Genomic DNA, 20,980 nt, shown 5'->3' with positions numbered 1-20,980 from the left:
TTATTCATTCATTCATTCACTCATTCATTTATTTATTTATTTTTGGGCAAGACAATTGGGGTTAAGTGACATGCCCAGGGTCACACTACTAGTAAGTGTCAAGTGTGTGGTAGGAGACCAGACTCAGGTTCTCCTGACTCCAGGGCCAGTGCTATATCCACTGTGCCACCTAGCTGCCCCCTAGAAGGGACTTTAAAGGCTATTGAGTCCAGTGCCCTCATATTTACAGAGAAGGAAGCTGAGCCAAAGAATGGTTCCATGAATGGTATCCATGGTCACAAAGCTAGGAAGTTATAGAAGGAGATAGGATTCAACCTAGGACCCTCAATTTCAAGTCCACATTGCCTGTCTAAATTTGGGCAGTTGTAAAATGTATCTGACTTAAATTTCCAAGTGATGTGGTCCATATAACTCACCAATCACTGGCAAGCATGTAACTTGGGATATACCTAGATCTTGTAAGCCTCCCCTTATATGCTTAAATTTCTTGGTGTCCAAATTATTGTGACAAAAGACTCAGACACTTGCAGCAGCAGCCGCCGAAGTGTGGTGTTATGGACGGTACATAGGGAGTCCAAAAGTCTGAATGCAGACTGAAGTTTCCTTAGCTGCATTAAAACTGTATTAATTGGATGGCTAGGAGACGCGATCAAGCCCTGAAGCTGCATATGTTCTGCAACCTTGAACATCAATTGAGCCCTCTCTAGGGCTCATCTGTAAAAATGAAGAGACATTTGATTGGGTTGTCTGTTAGGTCTCTTCTGATGCAATGATTCTAGATTCCATCCCATCATGTTGTGGAACTGATACCTAGACAAAACGTCTCTCACTTTGATATAGAAAGCTCATAGATGGTGAGTGTCATTGCCGGCTGACTGCTCAGAGGTATTTGCTCAGGTCCTACTGTATGCACAGGCAGTAAGCATTCCAGATGTCAAAAGGGCAGTTCATTTTATGGCACTTTTTCAAATTGGGTGGAAAAAACTATTCCCAATGAGGTGAGCAACACATCTGGATTTCTTTTTTTGAAACCAGATGTGGTTTTCCCATTCTCTCAACCAACACAGCACTCTGTACCTCGTACCTGTGGAATTTCTCCATTCTATAGTAGATTACAAATATTATTGAGGATCATGATGCAGTGGGCAGAGCGGAGAATTTAAAGCAGAAAACAAGGGTTGTAGTCATAGAATTGTCTTTTCAGGTATAACCTGGACAAGTCACTACACCACACTGAGAATCACAGAATTTCAGATTTAAAAAGACCTCATGGACTATCTTGTCTGATGCATATCTGAACAAACATTCCATCCACAACACAGCTAACAAGTGGTCATTTAGCCTTTGATTCAAGACTTTCAATGAAGGGAAAACCACTCCCAATGTAGCCCATTCTACTTCTGTTTGGTGGACAACTAGGTAGTGCAATAGATAGAGTTCTGGACCTGGAGTCAGGAAAACTTGAGTTCAAATCCAACCTCAGACACTTACTAGCTGTGTAACCCTGGGTGAGTCACATAACCCTGTCTGCCTCAGTTTCCTCATCTGTAAGAAGGAGCTGGAGAAGGAAATGGCAAACCTCTACAGTATCTTTGCCAAGAAAACCCCAAATGAGGTCACAAAGAGTCAGACACAACTGAAACAACTGAACAGCAACAACAAATTATTAGGAAGGCTTTTCTTATATCAAGTCCAAATTTATCTTATCACAGCTTCTGTCCTTTGTTCTTAATTTTTCCCCACAAAACAATGATAATTCTTCCTCCACGTGACAATCTTCCAGATACTTGAAGACAGTTATCATTCTTCCTCTTAGTCTTCTTCACATTAAACATTCCCAATTTATCTTAATTAGGCTCTTACTCATGTTGGCTGACTACCTCTATTTATTTTCCAGCATATCCATGTTCTTCCTAAAATTAGACCAAATCCCCCGTACTCCAGACGTGATCTCATCAGGGACAGGCAACAGCAGTATCATCTCCTGTTTCTGGACACTAGTTCCCATTAACTTCATTGGCTGTTTTGTCACACTATTGTTGTAAATTGACTTCATGTGAGCTCAGGGTCCACTAGAACCTCCACATCTTTTTCTACAATATAATTAATAAACTATAATCTAACCAACATAACCCATGTAGGGTTATTTCTTTTCTTTTCTTCTTCTTTCCTTTTTTTTTCCTTTTTTTTTTTTGTTTTAAGAGTGGATCTCCCTGTCTTGCCCCAGTTGGAAATGCAGCAGCAAGCCATGGGCTCACTGCTGATCAGCACAGGACTATTGACCTACTCTGTTTCTGGCCTTGACTGGTCCTCCTTAGGAAGCCTGCTTGCCATCACTCCACCATCCAGAGGCTCATCACATTGGTGCCAGACTTAGTAAAGACAGCCAATTAACATTAGTCCTATTCCAGGTCAGAACTTCCAAGCTCGAGCAATCCATTAGCCTTAGCCTCCCAGAATAAGGAATGACAGGCATGGAATAAGGACAGCTCTAATTACAGGTGGTCTATCTTGTTCCCATGAAGCTGATCTTTTTTTTACCCAAAATGCAAGATTTCATTATTTTTCTCTATTAAATTTTATCTTGTTAGAGTCCACTCAATATTCTTAGCTTGCTACAATTTCTTTGAACCTTGATTTTGTCATCCCAACTGTGTTTCTTTTGCTGCTTGGGTAAGCATAATCTCTGTGTTTTTATTTAAGTCCTTGATGAAATGCTAAACTGCACAAGACCAAGTATTGATCCCTCCAGTTCTTACTCTCTAAAATGGGGAATAATAATACTAATACTCTCTTCTACTGAGAGTTGTTAAGAGGAAAGTAATCTGGAAAACTTAAAGGTCCATAAAAATGTGAGTTTTTATTTGGGTGTACACCTTATCCCTTCCCTACTAAGCTATAAGTCACATAAAAATAGGGCCCATATATTATTCACCTTTGCATTTCCATCATTATCTATTTGGTATGCAGCCTTGCATATAACAAATGTTTAATAAATATTTACAGAATGAAAAAATATTGTTATTATGAAACATATTAACAATATCATTTTTGTTCTTCTGTAATTATTAATAATATTTTTTCTAAAGTCTTTCCAGACTCCTGAGAAAAGCCCCTTGGAAAAGTGGGTGGGATAGGTGAGGACCAAAGAAAAAAGGGCCTTTCATTAGGGGAATGAATTAAAAGTGATAACCAGAAACTAAGTAAAGAATATCTCTTGACTAGGTAAGAACTTTACCCATTGCCCCCTATACATGACTTGATAATGACCCATATAAAGGCCATCTCTTCTCTCTGTCCCCTGAAGGGATTAAACTGTTCCATCTCATAGGAAGTACTCTCTTCCATTTATGGGGAGGCACTCAAACTACCTTTTACTCAATTTAGATTCTTAAGACAGACTGTAAATTCCTTGAAAAGAGTGGTCCAGGAGGAAGGATGATAGAGATATGGTTGCTGGATTCTGGAATATTAATCTAGACTGTACTTTTAAGTTATCTTTTCCTCGTTCAAGATTCCTACAAATGTTAACCTGCAATTGATTCGGAGCAGAGTCATGTAAGACAGCATGGGGGACTATGCCAGTTTTTACATCTCTTTCCAAGACATAAATGATTTGGATACAGATTAATGTCAAATTATATTGTTTCTAGCAGATTTGAGACTAAATTGCTAGTACGTTATTAGCATTATGATTTTTTTCCTTTGGCACTTTCTTTCCACTGATGGAAGAAAGAACACTGAAAACACAATAATTGAATAAGGAAGTACTATACATAAGTGAAGGAAGGAAACAAGCATGTATTAAGTACCTACTATGTGCCAGGTCATAACAACTCTGTGAAGTAGGTACTATTATTATCCACATTTTAGAATCAGTGAAACAGAGGCTAAGTGGTATTAAGTGACTTGCCCAGGGCTGCACCGCTAGCAATTTCTTGAGATCTAATTTAAACTCAGCCTTTCCTGACTTTAAGTCTAGCTCTCTATTCACTGCACCACTAGGCTGCTGTTATATTTCATCATATTTGTGTCCCACAATTGGTTTACCCAATCCCCAATCGATGGGCATCTACTTTCTTCCCAATTCTTTGCTACTTAAAAAAGAGCCCAAGTATGAATGTTTTGGTGTATGTGAAGACTTTCTTCTTATCAGTAATGTTCTTGGGATATATGCCCAGTAGTGCCTCTGCTTCAAAGGTCACTTTAGTTGCATAATTAAAAACTGTGTTTCAAAATGGATGTATTAATTCACAGCTCCAACAACAGTGCACTAGTGGGCTTATCTTGCCACAACCCTTCCAACATTGGCTATTCTCAAATTTGCTCATTTGGACCAAAAGCCATTTTCCAATAGACAAGTGGTCACAAGATATGAACAGTTCTCAAAAGAAGAATTACAAACTATTAACAACCCTATGAAAGAATGCTTCAAATCACTAATAATAAGAGAAATGAAAATCATAACAACCCTGAGGTTTTACCTAACACCCACACATTTGCTAGGTGTCTATATATCTTGGATACCAAACCCTTTTGACTTTCCCATTTGACTGCTTCCCTTATGTGTTAATTTTGTTTGTGCAGAAGTTCCTTTTTATGCAATCAAATGGTCAATTTTATCTTTTATAATTAACTCTGTTCCCTTTTTGGTTAAGAATACATCTTCTACCTGGAGCTGTAAAAGGCATATTATCCAATTCTTTTCAAAAAATTTTGAAGGTATGATCTTTAATATTAGAGTCACATATCCATTTAGAATTTTTTGTGGAATTTGATAAGATGTTGGTCTAGGCCTTATTTCTTCCAGAAAAGCTTTCTAGTTTTCCCAGTTGTTTTTAATCAAATAAGGAATTGTTTCCTAAGTAATTTATGTTTTTGAGTTTAATGAACATTGGGCTATTGAATTCCATTATTTCTGATTCTCCCTTGTCTAGTCTGATTCATTGAGCTTTTTTCTATTGTTTTAACCAATATCAAGTGGTTCTGATGACTGCTGCTTTATAGAATTTCCTTCTAAGATGGACGGAACTTACTAGATAGGGTAGCTAAGTGGTGCAGTGGATACCAGTCGGTACTGGAATCACGAAGATTCATCTTCCTGAGTTCAAATTTGACTTCAGACACTTACTAGCTGTGTGACCCTGAGTAAGTCACAACTCTGCCTCAGTTTGCTCATCTGTAAAATAAGCTGGAGAAGGAAATGGCAAACCACTCCAGTATTTTTGCCAAGAAAAACCCAGATGAGGTTACGAAGAGTCCAATATGACTGAAACAACTCAACAACAAAAATTTGATAGATAAGGATTGTTCCCTGAAGCCAATTAAGAAAATGCTCACACAATGACAATTAAAAAGTTAAGGACCTATGGGTAATAAAAATACTATAAGATTCAAAACCTACTAAGTTGATACCGGTTGGTGATCATTATATAAAGGAAAGATCAACTTTAACTAATATTAAATAATCCTTTTAAATAGTTGTACCTGTACAATAAAGTCTTAAGGGAATAATCTTAAAGTTGTTTTTTTTTGTTTGTTTAATAAAACTAGCCTAAATAGGCAGCATGGTGAACATAGGAGTTGTAGGCAGAAGGCCTGGGTTTGACTCTTGGCACAACCATGTGTCTCTTCTGCTCAATAACTGCCAATGACCCTATAACTGTGAAGCTCACCTAAAAACTCCTCTTTCTGGCATTTGACGCCCTTCACGGCTTGGCTTCCTCCTACCTTTGGAGGTTCATTGCACATTACTGCCCCAACATGCGTTCTTTGGCACAATCAAACAGGCCCTTCTTGGTGCTTTGCACATATCACGTTCTACCTCTCATTTCCTGGTCTTTGGACAGGCTGTGTTCCCCTGTGTGGCATGAACTCCCTGCTTCTCAGTATTTGTTGTTGTTGCTGTTCAGTTGTTCAGTCATGTCTGACTCGTTGTGACCCCATGGGCCATACAGTCCATAGGGTTTTCTTGGCAAAGATACTGGGAGTGGTTTGCCATTTTCTTCTCCAGTGGATTAAGGCAGAGGTTAAATGACTTGCCTCAGGTCTTCCTGACTTCAGACCCAGTGCTCTAACCACTGAACCACATAGCTGCGTTAGCATCACTAGTTTTCTTCAAAGTTCATCCTCTACATGAGGTGTTAACCACAGCTATTAGTGCCTACCCACCCCAATAAATCACTGTGGATTTAGATATGTAGATGTCTTCTTCCTTGACAAAAGGCAGGCTCTTAGATGGCAAAGATGATTTTAATTTTTCTTTTGTATGCCTTGCATGTGACCTAGTAGCAGACACATAGTACATGCTTAATAAATGTTTATTGGTTATAGGGAGCACATGGTTTTAGCTCCACATGGTTTTTCTCATCTCTACAAAGCTCCACTAACAGGGGAAGAGGGGGGAAATGTCAGAGGCATGTCCACAGTGCCTTACACTAATGATCCTAATCCTGGGACAGTCTTTTTCTAATCAGAGGCTTTTCTCACTCTGCGATTCACATCTCCCACCTAATTCCCTACCCTTTGAAGAAGTTAGTTGTGTGACATATAATTTTATGCATACTAACAACTATAGCAGACTTTTAGCAGTTTACAAATTTATCTCTGCCAGAGATTTGCTTCTTTCGCTTAAAAGGGTCAGGCTCCTTTTTCTTTCTTTTTTTCCCCCTTCTAAATGTTTTAAATGGAATAGAAAAGGAGAAAACTTAACTGCTGCACAATGGTTTATTCTGTTTCTTTTGAGAGGGCGGCAGCATGGCATCTGAATGTCATTAATAGCCTACCAAATAATACTGAGCAGTGTTCATGTCAGGGTGTTTGGAGACTGTGAGGAATAGAGAAAAAAAAAGAAAAGAAAAGCTACATATTCCCAGTCATCGAGAAGCATAGTGCCCAGCACATAGTAGGCACTTAACAAATGATTATTGCTTGACTGACTGATTGAAGGAATTGAGGAAAGAAACAGTACAGGACTCTTGGAAGAGTGAAAAATTTAAATGGAAAGATATGAAGAATATAATGTTTTATTTAGTTTGTTTTTTCAAAGTGTTTACAAAAACCTATGAAATGCCTGCCTTTTAAATAAAATCACTGCCAAGACAATTGTGGTTTCAAAAAAACCCACAAAATTAAAAAGGTCAATCGCAGATTAAAAACTCACATGCTTTTCATTTATGGAAACTTTGAGTTACACATTTCTGCCTGAAATATTGTGCCGAGAACTACTTTGCTAAAACTTGTTGAACCTCCTGCTATTCGATTACAAATCCAGATGAAACCAATTTCATGGTCAAATGACTCTTGTTCTTTTCACAGAAGTGACATATGAAGTCGTGCTTCATGTGTACTTGATATAAGCTTCAGAGGCAGCATGGATCACACAGCAAAATGACATTTACAGACAGTCCATTCCTGACACCACTTGTACAAGGCTATACAAAAACAGCCAGCATCTTTCAAGGGGTTCAAACAAGCCTTACATATGCAGGATACAAGATGAAATACACCCGGTTTTCAAGCTGAAGAGACTTACATAGCTTGACAAGTACTGCTGGTCTTTAAATATATTTGAGTAAAATTTATGCATTTTAATGACCAATTTCTTGACCTCTGAAAATTCCTTTTAAAAATTGTATAACACAAACTGTCAACTCTTATTGAAGACCTTTACTTCATACACTTTTAAATCGCAAATAGTACCTACAGCTTTAACTTGTGGTTGCGCAAACGGACCACAAAATATTTCCTGTAGAGGGAGAGGGGAAAAAGAGGATTTACATATTGCAGTTTGATTGACTGTTCCTCTAAGTATGTTAATGGAATCATAGAGGATCATAGTATGTTAAAGCCTGAAGAGACCTTAGAATCCAGTGTTTCTCAAACTAATTTGGCCACATAAAGCTTTGGAACTTGAAATATATTGATGAAACCCATAAATATAGGCCTGAGGAGTCTTGGGGTCTGGAACAACGCCAGGATAAATGGGGTTGGAGAAGTTTGGGAGCAATATAAAGAAAATTAAGCTTATTTTCATACCAAGAAATTGTTGCACATTATAAGCATTTTGTATAAATATATAATTTTACATTTAATGTTGCATGGGAACGTATCACTAACCTCCAAATTTCTTCAGAATCCCTATTCACAGTATACCAAGGCTCCATGGAACAGTCTGGGAAGCATGGCCCTAATCCAACACCATCAATCTACAGATGATGAAATTGATGGCCTGACCAGGAAAATAACTTTTTCAAGGTCACACAAAATTAATGGAATATCAAAGGTTCATAAGACTTGGACCTGAAAGGGGCCTTGGAAGATCAACTACTTTAACACTTTTACTTTATAGATGAGTAAACTGAGAAGCAAAGAGGTAATTAAGCACCTAGAATTCAGATGTCCTGAGTCCAAGTCAAGTGTGTGCTTTCTACTAGGCCATGCTGGTATATGTAACATACACAATAATGAAGAATCTCTTGGCTTTGTATATTTTAAGAAGAATGTCATATTCTTAAAATAAAGTCACTAAAAACCCACATCAGTTATATTTGCTATAGTCTAATTCATGCATTTGAAACTGAACAAACAAATTTGAATGGCTCCTAATACAAGTTTTAGCATACTTCTCCCACCTTTCTTTTCATGTACATCATTCAGGTGTACAAGAGCCCCATTGACATCCATAGCAATGAGATTGTAGTTATATATGACAAAAGTAAATGCTGTTTCCTTTCAAAGTTTCAGATTTAGTCTCTTTCTTGAGCTTCAGTTGTGCATTACCAACTTAACTACTGGGTATTTCAAACTGGATGTCCCATAGACCTCTTAAAACCAACACAACAAAAGCAGAACTCATTATCTTTTCCCCGTTTCTTCTCTTCTTCCAAACTTCCCTATTTCTGTCAAAAGTACCACCATGTTTCTAATTCCCTCGGTCTACAACCAGAGTCATCCTCAATTCCTCAGTCTTTTTCACCATCCCACTTATCAATTATAGTCAAATCTAGTTGTTTCTACCTCTACCACATCTCTCATATCTATCCCCTTCTCTCCACTCACACGACCACCAGGCCCTCATTACCTTTTACCTAGACCAGAAGAGTCAAACCTGTCACTAATCATATGCAGCCCATAACACTCCCAAGCGAGGCCCAAACCAGATTAAAGTGTAAATGGGAAACATTTAACAAAATGAATAAAACACAATAAAACAAATAATACTAATATGGGACAGCAAGGTGACAGTGGATACACTGCCAGGCCTGGAATCAGGAGGACTCATCTTTGTGAGTTCAAATCTGACCTCAGACACTTATTAGGCTGTGTGACCCTGGGCAAGTCACTTAACCCTGCCTCAGTCTCCTCATCTGTAAAATGTGACAGCAAAGGAAACGGCAAACCACTCCAGGATCTTTGCCAAGAAAATCCCAAATGGGGTCACGAAGAGTTGTTAATGACTGAAATGACTAAACAACAACAACAAATACTAATATGTGGTTGTCTAAGTCTATGCATCCCTTAGGGATCCTGATGTATGGGGTTGGTTAGTGGTTCCCGTTTCTATATGAATTTGCAATAGCTTTTTAACTGGTCTCCTTGATTTAAGTCTCATCCCATTACAATCTGTCCTCCATACAGGTATGCCCATGTCACTCTCCCACTCAGTAAATTCTGATGGCTCTCTTATCAATAGAATGGAATATAAATTCCTCTGGTTGGCTTTTTTTTTTTTGGCAATTGGGGTTAAGTGACTTGTCCAGGGTCACACAGCTAGTAAAGTGTCAAATGTCTGGTCTGGGGCCATATTTGAACTCAGGTCCTCCTGACCCCAGGGCAGGTGCTCTATCTACTGCACCACCCAGCTGTCCCCCTGATTGGTTTTTAAACCCCTTTACAACCTCACCTGAAACTATCTTTCCAACAATATTAAATATTACTCATTCTCCTGTACTCTACAGTCCAGACATCAAACCAACCTTCATGCTGTTCCTCACACATGACACTCTCCAGCTCCCATTGTATCTTTGTACTGGTGGTCCCTGATGCCTCCCCATCTCTGTCTTTTAGAATCTCTTGTTTCTTTCAAAACTTTGAGCACCACCTTCTAAATGAAGCCCTTCTCAATCCCCATTAGCTCCTAGTTTCTCCTCCCACTCATATTCCCAAATTACCTTGTATCTATTGTAAGTATACTTACATGCATGTTATCTCTCTAGATAGAATATAACCTCCTTACATGTGGGAACTGTTTCAGAGCCTTTACATCATCAGACTTTAGCATGATGCCTGGCACAAAATGGGTCCTTAATAAATTCTACCCAAAAGCACATCAGAAATGCGGAGAAACAATCTCTTCCTCTCCTCTGTCTTTATCCATTCTGCCTTCAAACATGTTTAGATCTCCTTCATCTCACACACCTATCTTTCTTTTCTATCCCTACTGCTACCACCCTGATCAGGCCTTCATGACTTTTCAACTGCCACTGAAGCCTTTGATAGAGGACAGCTCCCAATCTCCCTCTTTCATATTCCTGTCAAAGTAACCTTTCTAATGTGAAGTTCTATCACGTCTGGCACCAAATCTCTGAAGATTCCCATACACCTACTAAATAAAATTCAAATTAGAGTGCATAACTTTGAGTGAAGAAGATTTGAATTTGAATCCTGCCTCAGACACTTAGCTGTGTGAGCCTGGGCAAGCACTTGACCTCAGTCTCCTTTGACAGATCTTCATCCAGGTCATGCCTTCTAACCATAGGTGTCTTATAGGGCTCTGTCCTGGACATTCTTCTCTTCTCCCTCTATACTATTCCACTTGGTAATCTCCCCTGGATTTAATGATAATCTCTATGCTGATGATTCTCAAATCTATCTATCCTGCCCTAACCTCTCTGCTGACCTCAATTCTTGCCTTTCCAACTGTCTTTCAGACATATCAAACTGGAGGTCTAGCCAACATCTTAAACTCAACATGTCCAAAACTTAACTCATTATCTTTCTCTCAAAATTTGTCCTCTCCTCCAAACTTCCCTATTACTATTGAGGGCACTACCATCCGCCAGTCCCCTAGTCTTGAGATCCACGTGTCATCCTCAATTCCTCACTATCTCTCACCCTCCACGTCTAATCTGTTTCCAAGACCAGTTGATTTCACCTATGCAACATCTCTCAAACACACCTTCTTCTCTCCTCTGACACTGCCACCAATCTGGTACAAGTCATCAACACCGCATGCTTGGACTACTGCAGTAGCCCGCTGGTGGATCTGCCTGATTTTAACCTCTCCCCTCTCCAATCCATCCTCCATGTAGCCACCAAACTGATTTTTCCTAAAGCACAGGTTTGACCACATGACCCCCCCCCCCACTCAATAAATTCCAGTGATTCCCAATCACCTCAGACATTGAATACAAAATCCTTTTTGGCATTCAAGCTCTTCCCAACCTAGCTCCACCCCCACTCCCATTATCTTTCATCTACTTATATCTTATTCCTTACTATATTCTTTGTTCTAGTGGCACTGGTCTCCTTGCTGGTCCACTGGTAAGAGACCCCATCTCTTGGCTCTGAGCACTTTCTCTGACTGTCCCATGCTTGGAATGCTATCCCTCCTCCTCTCTACTTACTGGCTTCTCTGGCTTCCTTCAAGTCACAACTAAAATCCCTTCTTCCATAAGAAACCTTTCCCAACCTCTCTTAATTTTGGTGCCTTCTCTTTCTTATTTACCTCCTACTTATGCTGCATATAGCTTGTTGGTATATATATTGGTTTGCTTGCTGTCTCTTCTGTTAGAGTGTGCGTTCTTTAAGGGCAAGGACTATCTTTTGCCTCTTTTTGTATCCCCAGACCTTCTTATCATGCCTGGCACATAGCAGACACTTATTAAATGTTTGTTGACTGACTTACTTTAACTTCTCTCAGCTTAAGCTTCCTCATCCATAAAATGGAAATAGAAAACAAATGGCACCCACTTTACAAGGCTGTTCTGATCAAACGAGATAACATATGTTAAGTTCGTTGCAAACATTAAAGGGCTATATAAATGTTAGCTATTATTCTTATGTATGATTTCACCCACTATACCATAAACTCCTCCATACCAGATACCATGCCATTCATTTGTCATTTAATTCTTATTACCTAATCCAAGTGTCATCCTATTAAATTATGAATGAGTCTGCTGTCAAACTACTGTCTTCATTTCTTTTTTATGTCTTTTTTCCTTCATTTACTTATTGTCCATTCCTCCTAACTCACTATAATCTGGCTTCTATCCCCATGACTCTACTGCTCTGCTTAAGTTCTAAATACTCTGTCCTATTTCCCCTTGACCACGTTTCTCCTTTTCGCATTTCAGTACATATTCTTTTAAAACTCTCCCCCTCTTGGCTGGACTAGTCTGGTACTATCCCTGCTATTCTCATGGCTCCTTTTTTTTTCCTTTTCTGTCCCTTAAGCTTTAAATATTATATAGGTCTAATAATAATATAGGCCTCTATTTTTTCTCTCTATAATCTCTTCCTCACTGAACTCATTCATTTTCATGTCATCAACTACTATCTCCATGCTTACAGGTAGAGGAATACATAGCTCCAGTCCTGACTTAGATAATCTCTTGTCACCAATTATGTTTAGGATATTTTTACTTTCATGACACATCAAAGCCATCCCAATCAGAACTAATCTTTTTTTTCCTTTTGAAGCTCAGTCACTTTCTCTATGCTCCCATTTCTACAGAAGGCATCAACCTTTCTCCTAATCAAAACCTAGGAGTAATCCATGTTTTTCTGTATCCATCATCATCTATATCTTATCTGTAACTATTTTTGTCAAGCATTCATTTGGAATATTTCTCTGAGATATGTCCTTCCTTTCACTCTATTCCTACTCTCACTATGTTACTCTAGAAGACTTATTACCCCACGTCTTGACTATAATGACCTCCTACCTTGTCTCTCCCAGAGATTCTTAACCTGGTGTCCTTAAACTTGTTTTTTTTAAACATTTTAATAGTCATATTTCACTATAATTGGTTTCCATTGTAATACTATGTATTTTATTTCACACATTTACTAACATTATTCTGTGAGGGGTTTACTGGCTTCATCAGCCTGCCAAAGGGGTCCATGGACACAAAAAGGTTAAGAACTTCTCCAGGGTCTAGACTCTAGAGTCAGTGGCTCCTATCTCTGCATCTTATCATCCAATTGACCTTTCTAAAATAATTTTCAATATGTCACTCTCCAGTTCAAGAACATGCAGTTGCTCCAAAATACCTATTGTCTTTTTATATCTATTAATCACATTTGCTTAGCTATTCTCTCTTCAACAAGAAGGAAGAGGTCTTTGAGAGCAGGAATTGTGTTTCACATACTCTGTTTATATTCCTCACTATGCTAGGCTATCTAGGTACCCAACAAATAATCAGTGAATTGGATTGAGCTTTATGGATGTAACTATTATGGATAGATTGTAAGCTCTTTGAGAGCAAGAACTATTCCATTTGGGGGGGTTTCATTTCCCATTTGCCCAGCACTGTGCCTAGCACCAGTAGGTGATCCAGAGAGGGTGTTATATACCTCTTTTGTATTCCTTACCATGCTAGTCCACTTAGGTACTCAATAAATAAAAAAAATGAATTAAATTGAACTGTTGTAGATATAACTTGTAGAAAGAGTTCATAGTTCCAGGCTTGATGAAGATGACTTCTTGCCACCAATGGCCTTTAGGATATTTTAATTTGAGGGTCCCTTGAGGGAAGGGACTTTCATTTTTTTTGTCTTTGTATTCCGACTGCCTAGTACAGGGCACTTGTTTGTTTTAGTCATTTTTGGTTGTATCCTACTTTTCATGACCCCATTTGGGGTTCCATTGGCAAAATACTGGAATGGTTTGCCATTTCCTTCCTCACCTAATTTTACAGATGAGGAGACTGAAGCAAATAGGTTTAAGTGACTTTCCAGTGTCATACAGCTAGTAAGTGTCTGAGGCCAAATTTGAACTCAGGTCTTCCTGATCTCAGTTCCAGCACTCTATCCACTGCATCATCTAACTGCCTTACAGGGCACATAGTAAATGCTTGTTGATTGATTGGAAACTACTCAAAAGGAAACTAGTAGGACTTCGGATGGTCTGTCAGCTTCCTAGGTTTCAAGCACAGGAAATTTCAGATTCTATTATGCTGACATGTGGAGCAACAACAAGACTGCATTGGTAAGGCAACTGCTGTGGTTGAAAACGAGCCAGGTCAGCACCAAAAGACAGTCTTGTGTCAAGATTTAGGGCAATTAGCCAAGGGGCCCCTAAGGGCTCCAATCAAGAGGTCAGCAAGGTATAAAGAAAGAATTAGATTCTGGAAGCCAAGACGATCTATTGCTAAGAATCCTACATGTTTATTTTTTCAATAGTACTAGCATTAAAGAGCAGAACTTACCTTGGGTTGCCTCATTCTAGAGCAAAGTCTGCACAATAGTGCAATGGACTCCTAATTGGTCAAATCCCTAGTTGATTTCGAGAGTCAGCTCGTTTACCACCTTTCTAAGCTTTCCCTCATACTCCCTCAGTTATTATGGTCTTCCCCTCACCCTTAGTTACTTTACATTTATTGTGTATACATTTAATAACAGCAACATATGTTTATATTGGTTCCCTTATTTGAAGGTAAGTTCTTTGAGGGCAGAGACTTTAACTTTCGTTTTTGTATCCCCAGCTCCCAGAACAGTAGCCATCACATAGTAAATACTTAATAAATGCTCTCTGAATGACTGAATGAATGTTCTCTGTCTTCTTTTATACCTTAGCAGTCTCTAGATCTCTGGGCCTAACTAAGGAAAGTGACTCTTTCTGGTTAAGGAGATATCAAAGAAAACTGAAAGATTCCTGATGATTTATTTTCTTTGCCTTTTCTTTCAGTTCTCTTTAATCATGAAAAAAATCACATTTCATTTTATGAAATCATTTCATTATTAACACTCTATTCTGTGGCCAGGCAGAGAAAAAATGTCCCAGCCCACTATAAGAAGGTAGTTCAATCCAGGATGAATTTTTTCATCTGGTTTAATTTGACCACACTTACATAGGTGTGGCTTTAGTCAAGGTTTTGTCCTGAACAGATGTGGATATATTTCCAAATATGGAGATATTTTAGAACTTCTAAAGAATTCATGGAAAAAACAACAGCACTTATCAAGAAGAAAATGAGTGGCATTGCCTATTACACATATGTTTTGAAATTTTTTTCTCCAATTCATATTGTTATAGACTCAAACTCTGCTAGGCTTACTGTTCATATCAGCAAATTTCATTTGGAATGAAGGTATCCCCATAACTCCAGACTAAACAGAAAGTAACTGAAGAGTTTTCATAATTATCATCTTAATCTAAGTAGTGGAAGTCAAACGATCCTCTTTGGTGAGCAGATTGTATGAAGGACAGATATTCTTTTATCCTTTCTGATCTTTATTGATTTAAAACATTGTAAAAGGAAGTCTTAAACATCTTTTTAAAATATCTTAATGCTGAACAATTTAGGATAACTTCCTATGAATTCTCCCCAAATGTGTAACTTCCTTGTAATTCACATGAAATATTTTGTATCCAATTTGGCAGTAAGGCATGCATCCACGAAGGGCAAATTCTAAATCTGTGGTCAATTAGGCGAACAGTCAAATCTCTTTAAATGGGTAACAAGAGAGTGAGGAAAGAGTATTATGCGCCATTAGCTTTTAAATACATACCACAACAATATGTCTTTTTAAAGTTTCATTAGAATTTTTTTTACAAGACTTACATTATTGCTGCAGGTTTTGTATCGAATATTCTGCCCTTCACAGCTCCTAGGTAGAGAAAAGAGGATAAAGTTTCTGAATAAAAGTCATTATCATCCACAAGTAAAAACAAGATAATTATTTTCTGTAAAAACTATACCTACATGGCCTTGGACAGGTCATTTCATCTTTCTATGCATGAGTTTCTTTATCTTTCAAATGATACTGATGAACTACTTGATCTTCAAGGCCTATTTCACTTCTAAATCTATGACCACACTCTTCTATCTCTATATGAGAGAGCCAGTAGCACAGTGGATACTGTTGGACTTGGAGCCAAAGAAGACCTGAATTCAAGTCAGGCCTCAGACAGTATCTGTGTGACCCTGAACAAGTTATTTGACTTCTGTCTACCTCAGTATCCTCAACTACACAGAGGTGGAGCCAAGATGGCAGAATAAAAGCAGTGACTTGCTTGAGCTCTCCCCCAAACCCCTCCAAATACCTGTAAAAATGGCTCTAAACAAATTCTAAAGCAGTATCCTCAACTATAAAATTGGGATAATAATAGCACTGACCCTCTGAGGTTGCTCTGAGTATCAAATGAGATAACATTTGTAAAGTGCTCAGCACAGTACCTGACATATAGTAGGTGCTTAATAAATGCTTATTTCCTACCTTAATTTTTTCCAGCACATTTCACTTCACTTTTCAAAGACTTTACCTTTAAATATTGTCATTCAATCAACAAACATTTATTAAACATTTACTATGTGCCAGGCACTATCTTAAGCACTGGGGATACAATGGGGATACAAAAGCAAAAACTGTCCCTGCCCCCAAGGAGCTTACATTCTATTGGAGGAAATTATGGATACATAGCTCATTATATAAAATAAATGCAGTTTAGGAAAGGTATCTTTTGAAGGGAAGGCATTAATAGCTGGGGAGGCCAAAACCAAATTCAAATTAAACAATGCATTTGTAGTACTCTTTAAACCTTAATGCTCTATCTATTTTTCAGCTACTATATTTATCTCCAAAAAAACTGCTCTCCAATTAATCTGTTATATAAATAATAAATTCTTCGGTTGCACATGTGCAATACTATTTCTTTGTACATATTCTTTACTTATAGCATAAGCAGTATGTCCATTTAGCACATTTTTATCACAAAATTATGCTCATGAAGAGATTTTATTTTAATATTATTATAAGTCTTAGATTATTATATAATTCAATATTATTATAAGTACTATATGTCGTAGTCATTAACAATAATAATAATTGTTCACACTCATCTAGTACTTAAAGGTTTGCAAGCCTCCTGATCCTCCAACAAGTTAGGTGCTATTACTAAGTCCAGTTTAACAAGATTAATGCTAAAAGAGGTTGTGATTTCCTAGGTTCACACAACTACTAAATTTCTTAGGTGTGCTATGAACCCAGGCTTGCCTGACTCTCAGTCTCCAACTTTACTTTCTTCCCCACACTGCAGAACATCCATGACTTCTCTGATATGGATATGCCCTCCATTAAGACAAATTATAGCCTTTCCCTAATTTAGTAGATGATTTAATTTTGAGTCAATTCAACAAGCATTTATTAAGTGCCTACTACTACATGCAACGCACCATTCAATAAGCATATGCAAGGTCCTTTGGTGCAGGCTGGGAATACAAAGGCAAAAACTTGCCCTCAGGGAGCTTGCAGGCTTTTATCATGAGTTACTTGGGCAAAAAATTCCTTACTGGTGGTAGTCTTTTGCCAATAAGCCGTTCTGATCTTAGAGCAACCACTAGTCATTGGGTCCATTCTTAAAACCTCTCCAATCTGTGTAAGGCCTATCAGAACTCACTCTCTTCTGATTGATATAACCTTCAAAAACACACAGCCACCAACTTACCATAATGGGTAAGATTAAGTGGAGGCAGGAGATACTATTCAGGACAAAATAAATATGAAGTTTCCTTCATGGCGACAACCAAAGAAGGTCTGATTATGGATGGCATTAGACAAATCTTACCTATTTCCACACATCTCACCTCCACCAAGGTCTTTCAAAAATAGAATATATTCTATTACCTGTGTCCCCTAAGACCTTTGCTCCCCGCAGAGTTTCCTTTGTCTCAAATGTCTTGGACAGAATGATCCTATAATTCTTTTGGCAAAAATTCTTAACTTTGGGCCTGTGAACTACTGGGTTGTTTTCCCTGTATTTTGATAACTGTATTTCAATCTATTGGTTTCTTTTGTAATCCTATGAATTTTATTAAATGCATTTAAAAACATCTTTATGAGAAGGGGCTCTTAGCTTCACCAGACCCCAAAGAGATCCATATCACAACAAAGGTTAAGAAACCCTGTTTTAAGGGAATTCAAGGAGTCTGAGGTCTCTCTCTGCCTCTGTGCATGCTCTAAAATGTCACTCATTATGACGTAAACCTTGTCTAGAAGGGGGTGATGTGGCCAAGCTTTTATTTCTTTCCTTCCTCTTTAGTGGGAATGAGCAGTGAGTGGTTGTCCTCTTTGGCTTCTCCCTTTCCTTTGACGGCTGGCCAAACACTTCTCAGAGAGCCCTGCTTTCACCAGGGAAAACCCAAGGTCGAAGGAAACCACGAGTCTGCTTGTTTGGGAGGGGCTGGAACAGTTTTCTGTCTTAAATCCCATTTTGCTCATTTAAAATTCTTCACAATTTCAAATAATTTTAAATATTTGTTAGTCTGGAGTATATGGAAAGACACGCCAGTCAACTAACAGGGAGAACTTGGGGGTGGACGAGTGGGAAGGATGTTATTCATTCACTCCAAAAAAAAAATTAATAAGGCCCTTCTGTCTGTCTGGCATAGCTCTATGACTCAGAGAGGCACAAAAATGTCAAAGGAATGATCCTTAACCTCAGAGAGCTTACAGTTTACTGGGTGATATAAGACATGTAAATACAGAGACAATACAAAGCAGGAGAAGTTAAGTGCCATATTTTTTGTCTGTTTTGGGGGAGTGGAAGGGGAAGCCTTGACCTGTGACTTCAGCCACAAAGGGAGATCCCATACAAAGAAGCTCCCTCTCCTCATGTGGGCAACTGTTCCGTCACTGAGATTTAGAGAAGTGACTTGGAGGCGCAGAGAAGGTAACTGACTTGACCAGACTCACCCAGCCAGGATGTGTCCAAGGTGGATTTTGAAACCACAACACCCTGACTCTAAGGCTCCCTCAATTCATCACCCCACTATTAGAGTTCAGAGGAGACAGAGGCCAGAGCTGGTCAGAGGACTAAGGGGGAAAAGGGGAGAGACAACAGGGAAGGTTTCAAGAGGAAAGTGGGGCTTATGTCAGGGCAGGATTTTGAAGGTTTATTCCAGCTGGCAAAAACTCCTCCTCTTCTGTTGTCACATCAAGTTTACGTCAAAATATTACTTTAAACAAGGAAATATAAAGTAGGTTTCACAAACTGATCCGACAATTGAAAACAATTGAAATTCAAAGATATCTGTCCTCATTTTTAACCAACAAATTCCTATATACACCTCCACCTCCCTCTTTCCCCTACCCGTTCTATATGCTGACAATCTGTGTAATAGGTGAGACCGGCACTGAAAGAACCACCTGGTAACAAAACTCCCTGAATAGGCCCCAAGATGGTTTTGCAGTAAGGTGAGAATCTTGCTATAGTAGGACATGTTATAATGAAGCTCCGGGTGTTTTTTGAATTTGATATGTTTCCTTGCAAATTCTCTCTTAAATTAATAAGTTGACTTTTTTATAATGACCACAGTTCTGAGGGATTTCTAAAAACAAATCCAGTCTATCTCAGGATTAACCCTAGTGTATTTCAGGTGTATCCAGTTAATTACATGTTTAGGGATGACACCACCACAACTATCTTTGGGAATTTAATAGATGTTAAATATATAAACCAGCATAGCCAGGTGGCACAATGGATAGAGCACCTGGCCTGGAGTCAGAAAGACTTGGGTTCAAATCTAGTCTCAAACGTTTACTAGCTGTGTGACCCTGGGCAAGTCACTTAACCTTGTTTGCCTAAGTTTCCTCATCTGTAAAATGATCTGGAGAAGGAAATGGCAAACCATTCTAGTATCTTTGCCAAGAAAAACCCAAATGGGGTCACAAAGAGTCAGACATGACTGAAACAACTCAACAACAATGACAAAATGTATAAACAAAAGTTTTAACTATTCCTCAATCTTCTTCTATTAGGATTTCTTGGATTACAGATTCTCATAAATTTACTCCTTTATTCTTCTCTTTCCTTAATTCTCTCTTGGACTTTAACATTCACTTGCCTTCCATTGTCTCTCTAGAAGAGATAAGCAAGCAAATCTAAGAGTCATAACTTATTACCAGAACCTCTATTTCTAGTACAGAAGCAATGTGAGTTGTAAACCTGAAAATCTACATCTTATTTACATTACCTGTCAAGAACAAAGGAAATGTTACGCCAACATACACTGCAGATATATTGTCCCTCATATTACATCTTCAACTTGAGCAGAGGCCAAATGTAGAGCTTCAATAATTTTCATCAGAAATGATCTGGACTTGGAAATATGAAATACCTAAGTTCAAATCCCATCACAGGCATTTATAAGCTGTGTGACCATGGACAGTTTCCTCATCTCTAAAATGGATATCATCTATATTTCATAGGGTTGTTATGAGGATCAAATAAAATAACAAGTAAAGAACTTTGCCATCCTTAGAGTGCTATATACAGTTATGCCTTCCATATCATGACTTTCCCCATTGTGATTTTGATATATTTCAGGTCGGCATATGAAATTAAATGGGATTTTTGAAGGAGTTTTGCAGAAGCCACAGATAACTCATGAAGGCCAGCAGATGACACAGAAAAAGTTTAGAAACTAAAAAATGCATTATATATATATATATATATATCATTGTATAATGTCAACATATTTTATATTTTAATGCTGTAAACTTCCCCATAAAAGAAAAAGAAAAAATTCAGACTTCTCTGGTATGAAGGGAAAGCCAAAAATTTTTCCATGGATTTTCCAGATCACTGGGTCACAGAGTCCCTAACCCCTGCAATGTGGAAGAGATAACTGTAATTGCATGCTACTTTAAACCTAGTAAACTAAGTTTATTCTGCTTCAGTCTAGGTCATAGATTACAGGATGCAGAGCTGGAAAGGACCTTAAAATTCCAATCTGCCCATTTTACAGGTGAT

General features: G+C 38.2%; 1 protein-coding gene across 4 annotated transcripts in view; it reads right to left on the bottom strand.

Moving 5' to 3' along the window:
- Positions 1-20,980, bottom strand: part of ADAMTSL3 (ADAMTS like 3) — a 578,319-nt gene that overhangs the window by 299,452 nt on the left and 257,887 nt on the right. For all 4 annotated transcript variants that reach the window (XM_027851959.1, XM_027851956.1, XM_027851957.1 and 1 more), the window contains exon 5: positions 15,792-15,837. In XM_027851959.1, coding sequence (XP_027707760.1) covers positions 15,792-15,837 — 46 coding nt within the window. The remainder of the gene's footprint in view (positions 1-15,791; positions 15,838-20,980) is intronic.

Source organism: Vombatus ursinus, unplaced genomic scaffold, assembly GCF_900497805.2.
Source record: "Vombatus ursinus unplaced genomic scaffold, bare-nosed wombat genome assembly UNPS02009205.1, whole genome shotgun sequence".
Classification (NCBI taxonomy): Eukaryota; Metazoa; Chordata; class Mammalia; order Diprotodontia; family Vombatidae; genus Vombatus; species Vombatus ursinus.
This window is presented reverse-complemented; position numbering and strand designations above follow the sequence as displayed.